This window comes from Salvelinus alpinus, chromosome 29, assembly GCF_045679555.1.
Source record: "Salvelinus alpinus chromosome 29, SLU_Salpinus.1, whole genome shotgun sequence".
Taxonomy (NCBI): Eukaryota; Metazoa; Chordata; class Actinopteri; order Salmoniformes; family Salmonidae; genus Salvelinus; species Salvelinus alpinus.
Window position 1 is genome coordinate 39,446,108 of NC_092114.1, and position 19,014 is coordinate 39,465,121.

Genomic DNA, 19,014 nt, shown 5'->3' on the forward strand with positions numbered 1-19,014 from the left:
ACTACAGTGTTGAGACAGATTGGTCATTGGGGAGGGACATTGAATAGCCTGTTCATATGTTCCAGATATATGGATGACAGACTTGAGCAGAGCCTTTGTATTTATAGCTGCAGAAGAGATTCATAACATCATTCATGTATTGTTAAGTCCGTCATCTCTCAAGAGATTGCAATTTCATGTGTGAGGGAGGCTAACTGTCAAGCAAACTACAACTTAAGAGCGTTTTCATAGTTGTTAGACAGCTGTTCTTTTGAACTATCAAGTCTTCTCTCACTTCTATTGGCCCTTTGTCTGAACATCCTGAAACAGAATTGGACTGGTGATCTCTCAATTGTCTGTTTGTTATGCGACCTATTGGGGCAAAGAATGGTCTGTGGGTGGATTATAGTTACGAGTGAGACTGATTACATAGCACACTTGCAATAGGTCTATCCTGCTTTGTGGGTCCAGGGTAGTGCATCTCACACACCCACTGGCGCTTCTTTCACACGAGGAGTATTGGGGAGCGTGGAAAGGGAGTGGCACGGCAGCTGAGCATAACAGCGGAGGGAGACAGAATCGAATACCGTAAACAAGCGGCTCGGCTCTTCAATTTCACTGGGTATAATTTTCGCATGATACAGAGCAACGCGTATTGCTAAACTGCCTTTAATTTGATAATTTTACACCTAAAACGGCCCCTTTTAAAAAAGGTATTCAATGAAACGTTGCCTTCTCATGTATTTCTGTGCCGTTCCTCTTATGAATGAGATCTGATCATGTATTATTAGAACAATAGCCAATAGCGTCTGGAAGAAGAGCATTTGTTCTTCTTAAATTGTACAGTTACAGTTCTCTCTTCTGTTTCTACACTATACTATCAGCTACTCCGGTGGAATCCAGCCTAAAACCTTTTCATCTGCTGTGGATACCCGACTGACTGCGCCGAGATGGGGGTAAGAGTTATTTCCATTGTGCGTAAAAATGCGTTTATGAATGGATAGCTGTAGTAGCATATGAGACATGTGTAACTCACCTCAAAAGGGTTCAAATGTGGAAGAAATATCATATTGGAATGACATTAACCACTATTGGATTTCGATGGCTTGTGAAACTATTGCAAATTGGTGTGACTTTACTTGCATGACAGTTAAACGCATGAAGGGTAGCTATTTCTATGTTGATTCAATGCAATTGGACGAATTACAGCCCAATACATTTCATCGCTGTCTATTCTTCTGTTAAAGTGTTAAATAGAAACATTACTGACATTGTTCTAATCTGCTATCTGCACCGTTTTCCGAATTGCGCTCGAACCGATCCGCTGCGCACTTCCACTCCTCTCCTCTCCAGCCGCCAGCGGGTGCGGCATAATTTAGTTACCGGGAGAGGAGAATCTGGTCCCAAATTTTGATTATAAACTGGGTGGTTCGAGCCCTGAATGCTGATTGGCTGACAGCCGTGGTATTCCACGGGTATGATAAAGCATGTATTTTTACTACTCTAATTATGTTGGTGACCAATTTATAATAGCTCCGCGAAGTGCCTGGACACAGCCCTTAGCAGTGGTATATTGGCCTTATTGCTTAATTATATCACTAAACATATGTAGGCTACGGAGGGATGAACTCTGTTGGGCGATTAAAAGGAACGTGTCGCCGGTGGGGCAAAGGCGCGCAATCTGTTCCTCGTGACAAATTGAAAACAAGCTGTTCGCCAAACCTAAATCCCAAATTAGCCAGATGTTTTTTTGGCCATTCTCTACTTTTTTGTATGTATTCCATTGAACTTGAATGGCACATAGACAAATTGTCAAGAAGAATTACAATATTTAGGAATATTTAGGTTAGTCTACAGAAGGAAGGCAATGGGGATGCAAGACGGATGCCTTATCCATCCTCTAAATCTGATGATCTATTAATAGGCCTAATTTCATTACATTATTAGCCTAGTTGTCATAATATTGTTTCACTTTTAGACCTCTTGCTTTTATGGCACAGTGATGGCCTCCATGACTGCCATTTGTAATTGATGAGGAGGCCACAGGGACACACTCAGAGGGTGGGGGTGGGATACTAAATGCTTGAATTGGAATATTGGAATTGTTGTCCACCACTTGTTTTATACCCATCCTACAGAGTCATATATTAAGTCACTGAAACTGTGACAGTCGTTGGTTATGGATATACAGATAGGGAATTAGTGGAGAGGTTCGGTTGGGGTACCAATTAACGCAGACTGTTGCGCCAAAATGGATGCCCAGTTCCCCCATGTTGATATGGGTTAGGGAGGTTGTCATAGCCTAATAATCAAGCATGCCAGTGACTGGTTGTAACAGAAAATCTTGCTTATTTCTATCTTCCATTTTGACTCGGTGTAGTGGTGACACAGACTGCCAAAACCCTGTTGATTAGTCATGGCAAAAAGGACAAAATGTTCCTATTCATCGTTGTATACAGTGCGTTCGGAAAGTATTCAGACCCCTTGATTTTTCCCTATTTTGTTACATTACAGCCTTATTCTAAAATGGATAAAAAAATCTACACACAATACCCCATAATGACTAAGCAAAAAACGATTTTTAGAACATTTTGGAAAAGAAACTGAAAGATTACATTTACATAAGTATTCAGACCCTTTACTGTACTTTGTTGAAGCGCCTTTGGCTGCGATTACAGCCTCAAGTCTTCTTGGGTATGACGCTACATGCGTGGCACACCTGTATTTTGGTAGTATCTCACATTCTTCTCTGCAGATCCTCTCAAGCTCTGTCAGGTTGGATGGGGAGTGTCGCTGCACAGCTATTTTCAGGTCTCTCCAGAGATGTTCGATCTAGTTCAAATCCGGGCTCTGGCTGGGTCACTCAAGGACATTTAGAGACTTGTCCCGAAGCCATTCCTGCGTTGTCTTGGCTGTGTGCTTAGGGTCGTTGTCCTGTTGGAAAGTGAACCTTTGCCCCAGTCTGAGGTCCTGAGCGCTCTGGAGTAGGCTTTCGTCAAGGACCTCTGTACTTTGCTCCATTCATCTTTCCCTCAATTCTGACTAGTCTCCAAGTCACTGCTGCTAAAAAACATCCCCACAGCATGATGTTGCCACCATCTTGCTTCACCTTAAGGATTGTGCCAGGTTTCCTCCAGAAGTGACGCTTGGCATTCAGGCCAAAGAGTTCAGTCTTGGTTTCATCAGACCAGAGAATCTTATTTCTCATGATCTGTGAGTCTTTAGGTGCCTTTTGGCAAACTCCAAGCATGCTGTCATGTGCCTTTTACTGTGGAATGGCTTCCATCTGGCTACTCTACCATAAAGGCCTGATTGGTGGTATGCTGCAGAGATGGTTGTCCTTCTGGAAGCTTCTCCCATCTCCACAGAGGAACTTAGAGTGACCATCGGGTTCTTGGTCACCTCCCTGACTAAGGCCCTTCTCCCCTGATTGCCAGCTCTATGAAGAGTCTTGGTGGTTCCAAGCATCTTCCATTTAAGAATGATGGAGGCCACTGTGTTCTTGAGGACTGACCCTCTGGTTCTTGTTCACCTCGCTGATCAAGGCCCTTTTCACCATATTGCACAGTTTGGCCGTGCGGCCAGCTCGGCCATTTTTTGGTACCCTTCCCCAGATCTGTGCCTCGACACAATCCTATCTCGGAGCTCTGACATGCACTGTTGAATGTGGGACCTTATGTAGACAGATGTGTGCCTTTCCCAATCATGTCCAATCAATTGAATTTACCACAGGTGGTCTACAATCAAGTTGTAGAAACATCTCAAGGATGATCAATGGAAACAGGATGCACCTGAGCTCAATTTCGAGTCTCATAGCAAAGGGTCTGAATACTTATGGAAATAAGGTATTTTAGTTTTATGTTTGTCATAAATTTGAAAAAATCTAAAAACCTGTTTTCGCTTTGTCAATTTGGGGTATCGTGTATAGATTGATGAGGAAATGCATTTATTGAATCCATTTTAGAATAAGGCTGTAACGTAACAAAATGTGGAAAAAGTCAAGAGGTCTGAAATCCTTCCGAATGCACTGTATCCTTCCTTAAGCCGATGATGTCATGATTCATGGTTTGTGATGAAATATGGTCCGTGCTTTTCAGTACCCTTGGGACGTCTCTACCCCCCGCTGAAGTTGAAATTTAAAAGGGTTAAGGCTAAAATTCAGGTTATGTTTATGGTTAAGTTTAGGGTTGGGGTAAGGGAAGGGACATCTCAAGGATTACGGATAGCACTGGCCAATGAAATTATTGGCACTGGCCAATACAGTTATTCCTTTAGTCGGCCCTAATTTGTGTCGACAGTTGATCTCACGGGATGAGTAGTAGGCCTTTCATCAGCAGTAGCAGTGCGTTGTTTGCTCTATAAGTTAAGTCATATGCCTTGCGACCGTGGTATATAGGCCTAAAGGCTGAGACAATTCAACCACATCTTTGTTTTATTACAAAACGGGATAGCAACCTCTGTCCGATGAAGTCCACAAAGCATATTGCATGTAACAGACCTACAGCATGGTCAAGCAAGTTAATGTTTCCGACATTTTTTGTACCACTAAACACATTTAATTTTTTTTAATTTAACCTTTTTTTAACTAGGCAAGTCAGTTAAGAACAAATTCTTATTTACAATGACAGCCTAGGAACAGTGGGTTAACTGCCTTGTTCAGGGGCAGAATGACAGATAATTTTTTTACCTTGTCAGCTCGGGGATTCAATCTCGCAACCTTTCGGTTACTGGCCCAACAGTAAGTTCCTGCCTTTGAGTTCCTGCTTATAGGAAGGGAGGAGCAAAACGGGGTCGTGATCAGATTTCCCAAAGGGAGGGCAGTTGAGGGCTTTGTAGGCATCCCGGAAGTTGGAGTAGCAGTGGTCGAGTGTTTTAGCAGGGCGAGTACTATAGAACTTCGATAGTGTTTTCCTCAAATTTGCTTTGTAAAAATCCCCAGCTACAATACATGCGGCCTCAGGATATGTGGTTTCCAGTTTGCATAAAGTCCAGTGAAGTTCTTTGAGGGCCATTGTGGTATCGGCTTGAGGAGAAATATACAAGGCTGTGACTATAACTAAAGAGAATTATCTTGGGAGGTAATACGGTCAGCATTTGATTGTGAGGTATTCTAGGTCCGGTGAACAAAAGGACTTGAGTTCCTGTACATTATCACAATCAAACCATGAGTAGTTAATCATAAAACATTCACCCCTGCCCTTCTTCCTGGAGAGATATTTATTCCTGTAGAGGTGATTTGATGATGTTGAAATGATCAAGTTGAAATGGTGCTGGAATAGTGAAGGCAGCTCCTGTATTCTTTGCGACTTGCAGTAACTCTCTTTGGTTATAAATCAATAGTTGTTCCCATACGGCGGCGCACAATTGGCCCAGTGTCGTTCGGGTTTGGCTGGAGTAGGACGTCATTGTAAGTAAGAATTTGTTCTTAACTGACATGCCTAGTTAAATAAAGGTTACATTTAAACATTTTATTAAAATGAACCAGAAACTGTAGATAGATGGCAGCATTTGCGCAAAACTGAAAACGCGCACCACCGCATTTAACCATGGCAAGATGACTGGGAATATGGCCGAATACAAACAGTGTAGTTATCAAAAAGGCACAACGTCAGTATAGGGACAAAGTGGAGTCGCAATTCAACGGCTCAGACACAAGACGTATGTGGCAGGGTCTATAGACAATCATGGACTACAAAGGGACTATTTCTATTACAGCCTATTGGATTACTGTCATTCATATTCCAGGTGAAAAAACCTTTCCAAACCAAACCTTCATATCATAACCTCTAACCGCTACACACAGCCTACATCAGTGTCACCATATTAGCTTACGCCATAGCTAGTCAACATAGCTACTAGAACTAAAGCGTTTGTAAACCCACTACAATATGCAGTACAGTGTACAGTCAGCAAGCAGTTTAGCAGCGGGCCCCATTGGCAAAAAAATTATAAAACCAAAATCTTACCTTGACTTGGAAGAGTTCTAGTATTAACATAGCATCCCTCTCTGTTTGAGCCGGGTGTTTGAGTAGGCTAAACTAGCTAGCTGCATTCACTAGCTAGGTGAAAATGAAAGTAAAAAAATACAACAAAATATAGATAGTGCTCTCTCTCTCTTGCTTTTCCTTCATTTTTTAAAGAAATTACTTTGTTCAAAACTGTTCAACTATTGTCTTTCTCTCTGAGTCAACTACTCACCATATTTTATGCACAACAGTGCTAAATAGCGGTAGCTTATGCTTTCAGTATTAGATTCATTCTCTGATCCTTTGATTGGGTGGACCACATGTCAGTTCATGCTGCAAGAGTTCTGATAGGTTGGAGGACGTCCTCCGGAAGTCGTCATAATTACTGTGTAAGTCTATGGAAGGAGGTAAGAACCATGAGCCTCCTAGGTTTTGTATTGAAGTCAATATTTTTTATTTATTTATTTTACCGTTATTTTACCAGGTAAGTTGACTGAGAACACGTTCTCATTTGCAGCAACGACCTGGGGAATAGTTACAGGGGAGAGGAGGGGGATGAATGAGCCAATTATAAACTGGGGATTATTAGGTGACCATGATGGTTTGAGGGCCAGATTGGGAATTTAGCCAGGACACCGGGGTTAACACCCCTACTCTTACGATAAGTGCCATGGGATCTTTAATGACCTCAGAGAGTCAGGACACCCGTTTAACGTCCCATCCGAAAGACGGCACCCTACACAGGGCAGTGTCCCCAATCACTGCCCTGGGGCATTGGGATATTTTTCAGACCAGAGGAAAGAGTGCCTCCTACTGGCCCTCCAACACCACTTCCAGCAGCATCTGGTCTCCCATATACCCAGAGGAGGTTGGAAACTAGCTGTCCTCCGGCTACACCAGGCCTGGGCAATTCCAGTCCTCAGGGGCCTGATTGGTGTCACACATTTCCCCCATCGCTAGCAAACACAGCTGATTTAAACTAATTGCATTTTTAACTGAAGACCATGATTTGTTGATTATTGGAGTCAGGTGTGTTAGCTGGGGCTGGGGCAAAAGTGTGACACCAATCAGGCCCCCAAGGACTGGAGTTGCCCAGGCCTGGGCTACACTATGATGCTACCCTACAGAGTGCTGTTGAGGCTACTGTAGACCTTCATTTCAAAACAGTGTGTTTTAATCAATTATTTGGTGACTTGAATATATTTAGTATCGTTTTATCCAAAAAGGAGAACTTTTTTAATGTCTTACTATTTTAATTTGTATGAAATTCACTGAGGAAGATGGTCCTCCCCTTCCTCCTCTGAGGAGCCTCCCCTGGTGTACAGTAATACCAGGTAAGAGCACCCCCAAATGTCCCCTCACGACCCCCTTCCCTATGGATTTGTTGTAATTAATTTGAGAGCAAGTGGATGTAAGGGGACTATTAGCATAGTCAACCAGTGGTGGGCTAGGCGACTTCGGTGTTTAGTGGATGACATTTTGGCTCTCCTGTGGAGGACTCAGGGGTCCTTCCTGGTTTGTTTGTGTTACATGATGGGAAACAGAAGGAGATGCAGTAGGAAAATGAACCACCAAAGGCTCCTGTGATGCATATCTTGTAAAGTCTCAGGCTGTGTGATTTAGCTCTGATACAATGATTTGGAGTTGTCTGATAGGACAGGTTCTGTATCTCTATCTTTTGAATCTCTCCCAATATCTCTTTGAGTCTCTCCCAGTGTCTCTGAATCTCTCCCAATATCTCTTTGATTCTCTTCCAGTGTCTGTTTGAATCTCTCCCAATATCTCTTTGAATCTCTCCCAATATCTCTTTGAGTCTCTTCCAATGTCTCTTTGAATCTCTCTCAATATGTCTTCGAGTCTCTCCCAGTGTATCTTTGAATCTCTCCCAATATCTCGTTGAATCTCTCCCAATATCTCTTTGAGTCTCTCCCAATATCTCTTTGAATCTCTTCCAGTGTTTCTTTGAGTCTCTCCCAGTGTATCTTTGAATCTCTCCCAGTGTCTCTTTAAGTCTCTCCCAGTGTCTCTTTGAATCTCTCCCAGTGTCTCTTTGAATCTCTCCCAATGTATCTTTGAATCTCTCCCAGTGTCTCTTTGAATCTCTCCCAGTGTCTCTTTGAGTCTCTCCCAGTGTCTCTGAATCTCTCCCAGTGTCTCTTTGAATCTCTCCCAGTGTCTCTTTGAGTCTCTCCCAGTGTCTCTTTGAGTCTCTCCCAGTGTCTCTTTGAATCTCTCCCAGTGTCTCTTTGAGTCTCTCCCAGTGTCTCTTTGAGTCTCTCCCAGTGTCTCTTTGAGTCTCTCCCAGTGTCTCTTTGAATCTCTCCCAGTGTCTCTTTGAGTCTCTCCCAGTGTCTCTTTGAGTCTCTCCCAGTGTCTCTTTGAGTCTCTCCCAGTGTCTCTTTGAGTCTCTCCCAGTGTCTCTTTGAATCTCTCCCAGTGTCTCTTTGAGTCTCTCCCAGTGTCTATTTGAGTCTCTCCCAGTGTCTCTTTGAATCTCTCCCAGTGTCTATTTGAGTCTCTCCCAGTGTCTCTTTGAATCTCTCCCAGTGTCTCTTTGAGTCTCTCCCAGTGTCTCTTTGAATCTCTCCCAGTGTATCTTTGAGTCTCTCCCAGTGTCTCTTTGAATCTCTCCCAATATGTCTTTGAGTCTCTCCCAGTGTCTCTTTGAATCTCTTTCATTGTCTGCTTGAATCTCTCCCAGTGTATCTTTGAATCTCTGTCATTGTCTGCTTGAATCGCTCCCAGTGGCAATGTCTAGTCTTTGATCGAGCGATGAAGACTGTAATTCAACCATGAAATGTGATTACCTTGTAGACTGCACAAGATGGATACAACATGAATGTATCAGTGACCAAACCCAAAGTCTGCTCATAGTGTCTTTTACTGTCTTACTGTGATTAAAGTTCAGACGATAAATTGCCTTTTGTGTGTTTTAGGGCCGTAAACACAGGCACATACACTGAGTATACAAAACATTAAGAACACCTTCCTAATATTGAGTTGCACTTCCACTTTTGCCCTCGGAACAGCTTCAATTCGTCGGGCCTGGCACCTACTACCATACCCAGTTCAAAGGCACTTAAATGTGCCCATTGACCCTCTGAATGGCACACACACCAGTGGAGGCTGCTGAGGGGAGGACGGCTCATAATAATGCCTGGAACGGAGCGAATGGACTGGCATTGATGTATTTGATAGCATTCCACTTATTACGCTCCAGCTATTAACACGAGCCCGTTCGCCCCAATTAAGGTGACACATACACAATCCATGTCTCAATTGTCTCAAGGCTTAAAAATCCTCCTCGCCTTCATCTACACTGACTGAAGTAGATTTAACAAGTGACATCAATATGGGAATATAGTTTTCACCTGGATTCCCCTGGTCAGTCTATGTCATGGAAAGAGCAGGTGTTCTTTATGTTTTGTATACTCATTGTACAGTATATAGACATACAGTATAAGAGGTATATAAACACATACAGGCACATATAAGGCACATAGTATAACACATTTAGTATCATGGACCATTTCTCCTCTAAGGACGTTTTCAGGACTTTCTGTGGTCTCTGACCATCACGGCACCTGGGGCCACAGGGCCACCGTCATGCGCTTTTCATAGAAACGACCATGTGAGGTCCCTCTCACTGTGGCACTGTACTCTCACAAGGCTTGTATTGTCCATGACGAGAGAAAGAGGGAGACATTTAAAGAGAGTGTGGGAGAGAGAGAGAGAAATGAAAGGTTAGACAGAAAGAGTGAAAGAGAGGTTGGGTGTGGAGGGAGTAATTGAGAGAGGGAATGGTAGAGGAAGGAACCATGTTTGGGTGCCTTTGTAATGTAGGCAATCACTGACATGTCACTGACTGTAAAATAGGGACCTTGTAGGAGTCATAAGGGTAAGCAGCAGGAGGCGGGCGGGTAGAAGTGGTTCGATTTATTTACAAAATTGAGCTAATGTTCCAAAGCGACGTTTATCACTGTACATATTTACAAAGTTCAGACTTCAACCTTCAATATTTAAAATAAAAAGCCTTCAATCAGGTAAAAAAAAAATCTATACCATAAAAGACAGCTGACTCGAATGCAGCCTTCCTGTTGCGATACCAAAACCGATCTGACAAGAGAATCCCAAAATGGCCGTTTACTGTAAATATTGTACACTTGGTCACTCCTTGGACCATACCATGTCAAAATGAAATGCATTTTAATGTTGGGAATCATTAAATTGGGGAAATAAAACACTCTCAAATGATGGGAATTTGGAGAGCTCACCACCTGTAGGAGACACCTAGTAAAGTAAAGTAGCCTAGTTTTAAACCATAACCATTAGGTCTTGATTAGAAAAACCTTCCATTCTGGACCATGTTATACATTTCCTGGCTGTTATAATTTTCACCATTTTCATGTGGAGTATACAAAGCTAGAGTGGCAAATATTTAGGGAGCTTTGCCCAACCATATAATTATGGCAGCCGTGCACTTAATTCTCTGTTTGCTTGTTTGATTGTGGCCTCCACTCAAGTAGCTAACAGTGATATTATCTGAGTGCGTGAATTCCTATCAAGTTGTGGCTTAGCTTGTGGTGCAGGTAGGATTCCAGCTGTCTAGAAGAAAAAGAAACGCACACCTATTTAGGCGAGGTGCTGGCTAGCGGAGTAGAAAACTTGAAAATAAAGGAGAGCCGCACACTCTAGGAGCTCAGGTGCTAAAATGTAATATCCAATGTTTCGACAGCCAAGCTGTCTTCATCAGGGTATAATCACAAACACTGCGGGATGACTCGTTTATATAGTGTCAAAAGATACACAGGTGTCTGTAATCATGGCCAAGAGTGGCCTAATATCATTGGTTAATTCTCAAATATTAAAATGGCATACAAAGAACAGCATACAAAAAACAAATGGATAGCATACGATCATAGATTCATTTTAGACCTCACAAGCTTACAAACAATTACAATGGCAAAGTCACAATAATCACAAGAATGGCTTCAGATCAAAGTCTACACTGGCACCAGAAAGCCCAAGTCACTGCAAAACTCAAAGTTACTAGGGCAGCATTGACGCGTTCAAAGCCTAAAATTGTGGATTTAGGATTAGCTAACCCACACTGTGTATTAACCCAACCTTTTTCTATATAAAATATGGACTGGTCAGGGATCTGTTTTCTCTCTGTGTTTGTCTTTCAGTATGGACGGTCAGACAGCTACCGTGTGGCCACCACGACGGAGAAGGAAGAGAAGGAGTCCCCCAAGAAGGCGAACTCCAAGGCGGACAAGAAGACCAAGGACATGGATGAACTGAAGAAGGAAGTTCCCTTGGTATGTAGTGCATAATTCCTACTTCCTGTTTCCTGTCCGTGCACCGTGCCCTAGAGCAGTGTGTTCTGGAATGTTGCTAACTGGTCCCTCAGATGGTTGGCTGAGACCAATTGAGTCCAAAGTGCTAGTTTTAATCTAAGAAGGAAGGACCATAACTTGCCAGACCATAGTATAATAAAAGGCTGAGAAACACAATGCTAAAGAGCACCCACTGGGCGGCGGGTAGCGTAGTGGTTAGAGTGTTGGGCCAGTAACCCGAAAGGTTGCGAGATTGAATCCCCGAGCTGACAAGGTAAAAAATGTATCTGTCATTCTGCCCCTGAACAAGGCAGTTAACCCACTGTTCCTAGGCTGTCATTGTAAATAAGAATTTGTTCTTAACTGACTTGCCTAGTTAAATAAAATAAAAATGTATTCAACCAATGTGTTCCCAGTGGGCAGTCTTTGTTTATTCTGCTTGCGACAACAAAACGATCACTTCTCAGATGATTGGACAATGGATTTTGGTAGTCTGTATTCCTGAAAATCTATTTTATTGGTGGCAGTAAGTGAATCTCATGGGTGTCAAACAAAGGATTTATATTTTGTATGAATAGTTTGTGGTTAGAGGCAATGCCAATGTAAACTAATCCTGTTTGAAGAGAATGTACTCTGTTATGAGGTATAACGTGTACGCTGGAAGTCGGGAAGCAAGTACAGGGAGTGCAAATGTAATAATAAATCGAACATAGCACAAAACAAGAAACACGAAATGTGTACAGACATGAAAACAAACAGAAACAGAGTCAATAACACCTGAGGAAAGAACCAAGGGGAGTGACAGATATAGGGGAGGGAATCAGCAAGGTGATGGAGTCCAGGTGAGTGTCATGAGGCGCAGGTACGCGTAGCGATGGTGGCAGGTGTGCGTAATGATGAGACAACTGGCGACGTCGAGCGCCGGAGAGGGGGAGCGAGAGTAAACATGACATGAGGCATATGGCCAAACCATGATAATATGAATATCCTTCTGAAACACAGCCTTAAAATATCCCCAAGCGCTATTCACAATATATTTGCAAATATTTAGTTAAAACTAGAGTTTTATTCAATGTTTTTTACTTTTTAATTTTAGACGGAACACAAGATGTCCATCGAGGAGGTATGCCAGAAGTACGCTACTGATATAGTCCAGGTAAGTTCATCACCTCAAGAGTTTTCTCAAAACCTGTGTTGGGGCTTTTAAAATGAAATATATTGTAACATTAAAGGAAATATCAGTTATCACACAAAATATCTAGCTAGCCAACAACCACATCACAAATGATGCCCAAGGTTGTACCATTTTAACAGCAATCCCTCTCCTTCCTCTCTCCCTCTCCCTCCTTTCTCGCCCCCCTCCTCAGGGTCTGACCAACGCTAAGGCCGCTGAGTACCTGGCTCGAGACGGCCCCAACGCCCTCACACCTCCCCCCACCACCCCCGAGTGGGTCAAGTTCTGTCGCCAGCTGTTCGGTGGCTTCTCCATCCTGCTGTGGACTGGCGCCATCCTCTGTTTCTTGGCCTACGCCATCCAAGCCGCCACCGAGGATGAGCCCGCCGGAGACAATGTGAGTGACAGACACATACAAAATGGCCCCCATCATCACTTGGCAGGGGATAAAGGGATGCAAAGGTATACATGGCCTTTTTGGTTCAGCTTAATGTAGTGTTTCCAAAATGTAGCATTAAGATTCAACTTGTGAGGTTGTGGCTGATTCCTACTTGGCACTAAAAGATTTGGCAAACTCAATTAAGTGTCTAGTGGTCTACTGTTGATATGAGTTCAATGTCCCATGTGTTTCTTAGATCCAGCTATATGCCTCAACCAACCCCAAATGAATGGGAAATATAGGCACTGTCTAAAATGATAAATGGTTAAACAATATTTATGTCTCTCTCTCCTTGCTCTCTCTCTCTCCAGTTGTACCCGGGTAATACTAAATGAGGCATTTGAATTTCATTGAATGTATCAATGATGTATTTCCTATCCTATATATTCCCATTAATTCAAAGTCAAATTCAAATAATTCTGCATCCCGTTTACTATTTCAATTCAAGAACTGAATTGGAATTCATCAGCCATTCCCAATTCAACTCTGAATTGACCTCAAACCTGCATGGCATGTGGTATTTTAGATCCAGCTATATGCTTCAACCAACCCTCAATTCATTAAAAAGCTAGGCACCATAATAACACTATCAAACAATTAAGTTCGATTTTTTCCCCCCAGCAAAAACAGCAAATGTTCCTACAATGTTAAGTAATGTTCCAATTGAGTTTCAATTTGTTTTTCAGATAACATAGCATGACAACACCTCATGAATGCTGGTAAAATGTTATTTGATAAACATTAGTAGAAGGACACAATGGTTGTAAGAACGTTTGTTAAAATGTTCCAATACTGTTTGTTTTTTACATTGTTTGCTGGGTTCTCTCTCTCCAGTTGTACCTGGGTATCGTTCTCTCGGCTGTGGTCATCATCACCGGCTGTTTCTCCTACTTCCAGGAGGCCAAGAGCTCCAAAATCATGGAGTCCTTCAAGAACATGGTGCCCCAGGTAAACAAACCTCTTCTTTAGTGCATGGCTTGGACTGAAATAGAATACAGTACTCATGTTGGGTGCTGATACTGTTTATATTTAGGTGCAGGAGCTCCACAATACTTTTGAGATAATATTCTATAAGAGGAACAGGAGCTTAAGCAGTAGAACATTTGAGGTGCCGGTACTCAGCTCCGCTGAGCTCCTGCCCAAGTCAAGCACTGCTCTTCGTCCGTCCGCGAGCGTTGCAAAATAAATGTACACATACATGTTATTCAGTCATTGCACCCACACTGCTCGCGAGCGTCTGCGTGGCCAGGCGCTAAAATAGAAATAGGTTCTATTTGTGACGCTCAACGCTCTGCAAGTCCGGCCTCTCCCATCTTCTTATTGGTTTTTAAGAGCACATACCCACGTGCCATCTCCCCATTGGTGTTTAGGAGCATGTGCCATCTCCTCATTGGTGTTTAGGAGCATGTGCCATCTCCTCATTGGTGTTTAGGAGCATATACCCATGTGGGTGATTTGAAAGATAAACTGACGTCGACGCTCCAGTTGGTTGTAGTAATGGACCGTAAAGTTGGTTGCCAACTGCCATATAAACTCCAAAGAAGTAAATAAGAAGCCTGAGGAAGGAGGAGAGATGACAAAACGGTAAACCAAATTCCTTTCTCATCTGTGGATTAATTGTCGGAGTAGAGGACCTTGTGCATTTCAGGTAAAATAACAACCCAATGTTTATATCCCAGGACAAATTAGCTAGCAACAGCAAACTAGTTAGCTAAATTGCTGTAAATGTTTAACGCTTTTCGACCTGCCCCCAAATTAATATAATTGGTTCAGAGTTTGTTTTGATATTTCAACCTGCGTGTGGTGATCGTGTCTGGTGTGGGGGGACAAAATCAACATGCGCGCGATGGCGCACGCAGGTGTCCAGTTTGGTCAACACGTTAGATCGCCTTACCACCCTATCCGCTTGTCTCCTACAATACCACCACCAATACCAATTTGTCCCTCCGGTGATTTGCTACCCCCCCATCCCCCAACCGAGTTTTCTGAACCAAAAACAAATAAAGCATTTTTTGTTTGATTGTTTTTTGTGGGACATAAAAGATTATAAAAACACCAGCAAATCAGCTCCAAGTGATAATTTAAATTATGGGAATCTGTTCCAAAGTATTCCCACACATAATATAGAGATATATGTGATTGTATATACAAATGTAAGCAAGGTTTGAAATTATTATGTTTTAGTCATCTGTTTGGGCTTCTTGCGGTCTACAAATGATTTGTAATTATGTTCCGTCCCCCTGACCCTCCGCTCAAGACAAAAATCAGCCCGCGGCCCTGACCATAGAGCTCAGTGTCTATAATCCTAATTCCAATCCTATTAGTCCCATCATAAGTGTTTAACAAATCGTAATCCTAACTTGTTTTTCCTAGATGACTATGGGTGGGGTAGTTGTGGCAGTGACACAAAATAACCTGTGACCCTAATCCAGATGTTCCCCCCTCTCAAAACACACGTAGCCGACGTTGTTGTGGCCCTTGTATTCATGGTCAGTTAGGGATTCGTCTATTCTACATCTTCGCGAGTGAATATGATGCATATTGCCATTCAGTGGTGAGTTAGTAGCCACACAGACATTGTCTCATATGGTCAGTCTGTATGCAATTCATACGTCTTGTCTATCCGCAGTCCATCTATGGTCAGTGTCAATGGTTAGTCGGTTACTTTAGTCTGTTATTCATCTGCCAATCTCTATGCAGTTGCATAGTTATAACATAATAACCCATCATTACTGGTTAGTTTATGGTCAGTGATAGTGTAGTTTGTCTGTGATCAGTCTGTGGTTGCTGGTGAGTTTTACTGTTACCCTAGTGTTACACCTGTATGTATAGTCAGCTAATGGTTGGTTTATGGTTCCTACTTTACCATTGGGGTTCCTCTGTCCGCAGCAAGCCCTGGTGATCCGTGAGGGCGAGAAGATGCAGATCAACGCTGAGGAGGTGGTGGCTGGAGACCTGGTGGAGGTGAAGGGAGGAGATAGGATCCCCGCCGACCTCAGGATCGTCTCTGCTCACGGCTGCAAGGTAAACACACACACACAGCATATGTTTTACTATTGTTGTGGGGACCTAAAATGTATTTACATTTAAAGCCCTAACTCCTAAACCTATCTCCCAACCCTAAACCTAACCCCTGACCCTAACTCCTAAATCTAACTCCTAACTCTAATTCTAACCATAACCCTAATTGTAAACCTAACCCCTAAGCCTAAACCCCCCCCCCCCCCCCCCCCCCCCACACACACGGCTCACATTAAAATATAGCACACACTCACACCTACACATTTGACATACAAGCTTTTTAAAATTGTAAACATGTTCCCTGGATTTTGTTCTTCTCCTATAGGTGGATAACTCCTCCCTGACAGGCGAATCAGAACCCCAGAGCAGGTCACCTGACTGTACCCATGACAACCCCCTGGAGACCCGCAACGTCGCTTTCTTCTCCACCAACTGTGTGGAAGGTACAATCGTGTTGGCAACTGCATCCTCCTCATCTCCACCCTCCTCTTCCTCCTGACCCCTTTCCTTTTTCTCGTTGCCATCGCCATAATCCTCATCCTCGCTGTCGTCGTCATAACCAGCATTCCCCCATCACTCTACTGTTTTCTCTCTTTCCTTCCCTCCCTTTCTCTTTATCCCCTCAACAGGTTGAAGGTGAACATTGTGGCTGCCATAGCATCAAGGCACCCACCATTTTAACAAGCACCCTACCCAGCGCCCACACACACTCTGTCTCTCTCTCTCCTGCTTTCTTACACCCTCTCTTTTCCTCTCGCTCCTTTCAATTCCCCAGGTGCCTTTTCCTTCCCATCTGTCCGCATCTTTTCATCTTTGAGAACACTCCATCTGGTGTCAATATTACCTCATCCTCTCCCTCCGGCTCAGCGGTCTAATGGTAGTGTCAATACAGGACGACATACATAAACAGCTACGGTCTAGATTCAATCAGATCCGCATTAACCCGCGGTAGCCGACAACTGCATAGCCTATCTTTTTGTTTTTGTTTAGGCGGCGTCGGAGTTGTAACTGTGTCGAATCCACAAGCGGCGGCCCCATCGTTATACCTGCTGTGGACATTGCCATTGAACGCTCCGAGGGTCATTAGTAGAAATCCCATGCAGCCATCTTACATTGTGATCTACACCTCGATTAGGCTGATATAAATCCTTATTTTATTATTTTTTATTTATTTATTATTATTTTGTTTCATGATTTTTCAATGTGAGTGTGATTATTTCTATATAGCCTACACTTTCTCTTTGTAAACTTTTGACACGGGTGGGAAGGGTGTGGCTTCGTGACAATGACCACAAGAGCAGCTGCTCACCGATTTGACAGCTCCAACGCAGTTACACCCCTGACATCGCCGAAACAAAAAAACAATAATATGCTATGCAATTTTCGGTTCCGGCAGGTAAACGCTAATCTGATTGAATCTAGGCCATTGTTGTCTGATGAAGCGAAGGCCTCTGGTTACCTGTAGGCCACAAAAATATTTACCTCATAGAATGGTATATGCTGCCCCCATGTGGTCTGGATGGTGTATTGCACCTGAATTGGTGGCAACAAGAAAAACATCAGTGGTATTTGAGTGAAGAACACTTCAGCAATTCACGATTAGATTTTTTTTTGAATGAGTACTTTAGGACTATTCATTATAAGGGAGTGATAGACAAATTATTATTAAAAACGTATGATTTAATGAAGTCCCATGGGGTGGCGTGCAATTGGCCCAGCGTCTTCCGGGTTAGGGGAGGGTTTGGCCGGGGGGGCTTTACTTGACTTATTGCGCTCTAGCGACTCCTTGTGACGGGTTGGGCGCCTGCAGGCTGACTTCGGCAGTCAGTTGAACGGTGTTTCCTCCGACACATTGGTGGGGCTGGCTTTCGGGTTCAGTGTGGCTTGGCGGGTCATGTTTCGGAAGGACGCATGACTCGACCTTCGCCTCTCCCGAGCTCGTTGGGGAGTTGCAGCAATGAGACAAGAACGTAATCACGAAATTGGGGAGAAAAAAAGGGGAAGAAATGACAGCAACAAAAAATTTGCACAAAAAACGTATGATTTGCACTCAAACTCAGTTCTTTACACTGAATGGGGGTAACGCACCATCATTTTACGCAACATACCACAAATGGTATTACAAATATAATATACTGTAACATGTAAGTCAAGTCATCTAACTTCCTTCTCTCGTCCTCACCGTCACCAGGCACGGCGCGTGGCATCGTGGTATGCACCGGTGACCGTACCGTCATGGGCCGTATCGCCACCCTCACCTCCGGCCTGGAGTCGGGCAAGACCCCCATCGCCAAGGAGATCGAGCACTTCATCCACCTGATCACAGGCGTGGCTGTGTTCCTGGGCATCACCTTCTTCATCCTGGCCGTCTGCCTGGGCTACACCTGGCTAGAGGCCGTCATCTTCCTCATCGGCATCATCGTGGCCAACGTACCCGAGGGCCTACTGGCTACTGTCACTGTGAGGGGATATTTTCGTGGATTTTTATGTTGTGTGGTGTGGGGTGGGGTTGGAAAGGGTAGTTGAGGGTAGTGAGGAGAGGTGTGTGTGTGTGTGTGTGTGTGTGTGTGTGTGTGTGTGTGTGTGTGTGTGTGTGTGTGTGTGTGTGTGTGTGTGTGTGTGTGTGTGTGTGTGTGTGTGTGTGTGTGGGGGTGTGTGTGTGTGTGTGTGTGTAGTGAGGAGAGGTGTGTGTAGTGAGGAGAGGTGTGTGTAGTGAGGAGAGATGTGTGTGTGTGTAGTGAGGAGAGGTGTGTGTGTGTGTAGTGAGGAGAGATGTGTGTGTGTGTGTAGTGAGGAGAGGTGTGTGTGTGTGTGTGTAGTGAGGAGAGGTGTGTGTGTGTGTGTGTGTGTGTGTGTGTGTGTGTGTGTGTGTGTGTGTGTGTGTGTGTGTGTGTGTGTGTGTGTGTGTGTGTGTGTGTGTAGTGAGGAGAGATGTGTGTGTGTAGTGAGGAGAGGTGTGTGTGTGTGTAGTGAGGAGAGGGTTGTGTGTGGGTGTGCATCATCGTGGCCAACGTGCCCGAGGGCCTACTGGCTACTGTCACTGTGAGGGGATATTTTCGTGGATTTTTATGTTGTGTGGTGTGGGGTGGGGTTGGA

The 19,014-nt window shown here is 43.7% G+C and overlaps 1 protein-coding gene across 2 annotated transcripts in view; it reads left to right on the forward strand.

Annotated features, from left to right (window-relative positions):
- Positions 1-352: 352 nt before the first annotated feature.
- Positions 353-19,014, forward strand: part of LOC139558698 (sodium/potassium-transporting ATPase subunit alpha-3) — a 28,385-nt gene continuing 9,723 nt past the window's right edge. The window contains exons 1-9 of one of the 2 annotated variants that reach the window (XM_071374020.1): positions 353-692; positions 864-935; positions 11,135-11,266; positions 12,381-12,440; positions 12,652-12,855; positions 13,732-13,845; positions 15,787-15,921; positions 16,244-16,361; positions 18,110-18,378. In XM_071374020.1, the coding sequence (XP_071230121.1) occupies positions 930-935; positions 11,135-11,266; positions 12,381-12,440; positions 12,652-12,855; positions 13,732-13,845; positions 15,787-15,921; positions 16,244-16,361; positions 18,110-18,378 (1,038 nt within the window). In that variant the 5' untranslated portion in view covers positions 353-692; positions 864-929. The remainder of the gene's footprint in view (positions 693-863; positions 936-11,134; positions 11,267-12,380; positions 12,441-12,651; positions 12,856-13,731; positions 13,846-15,786; positions 15,922-16,243; positions 16,362-18,109; positions 18,379-19,014) is intronic. The other variant, XM_071374021.1, reaches the window with a different exon arrangement.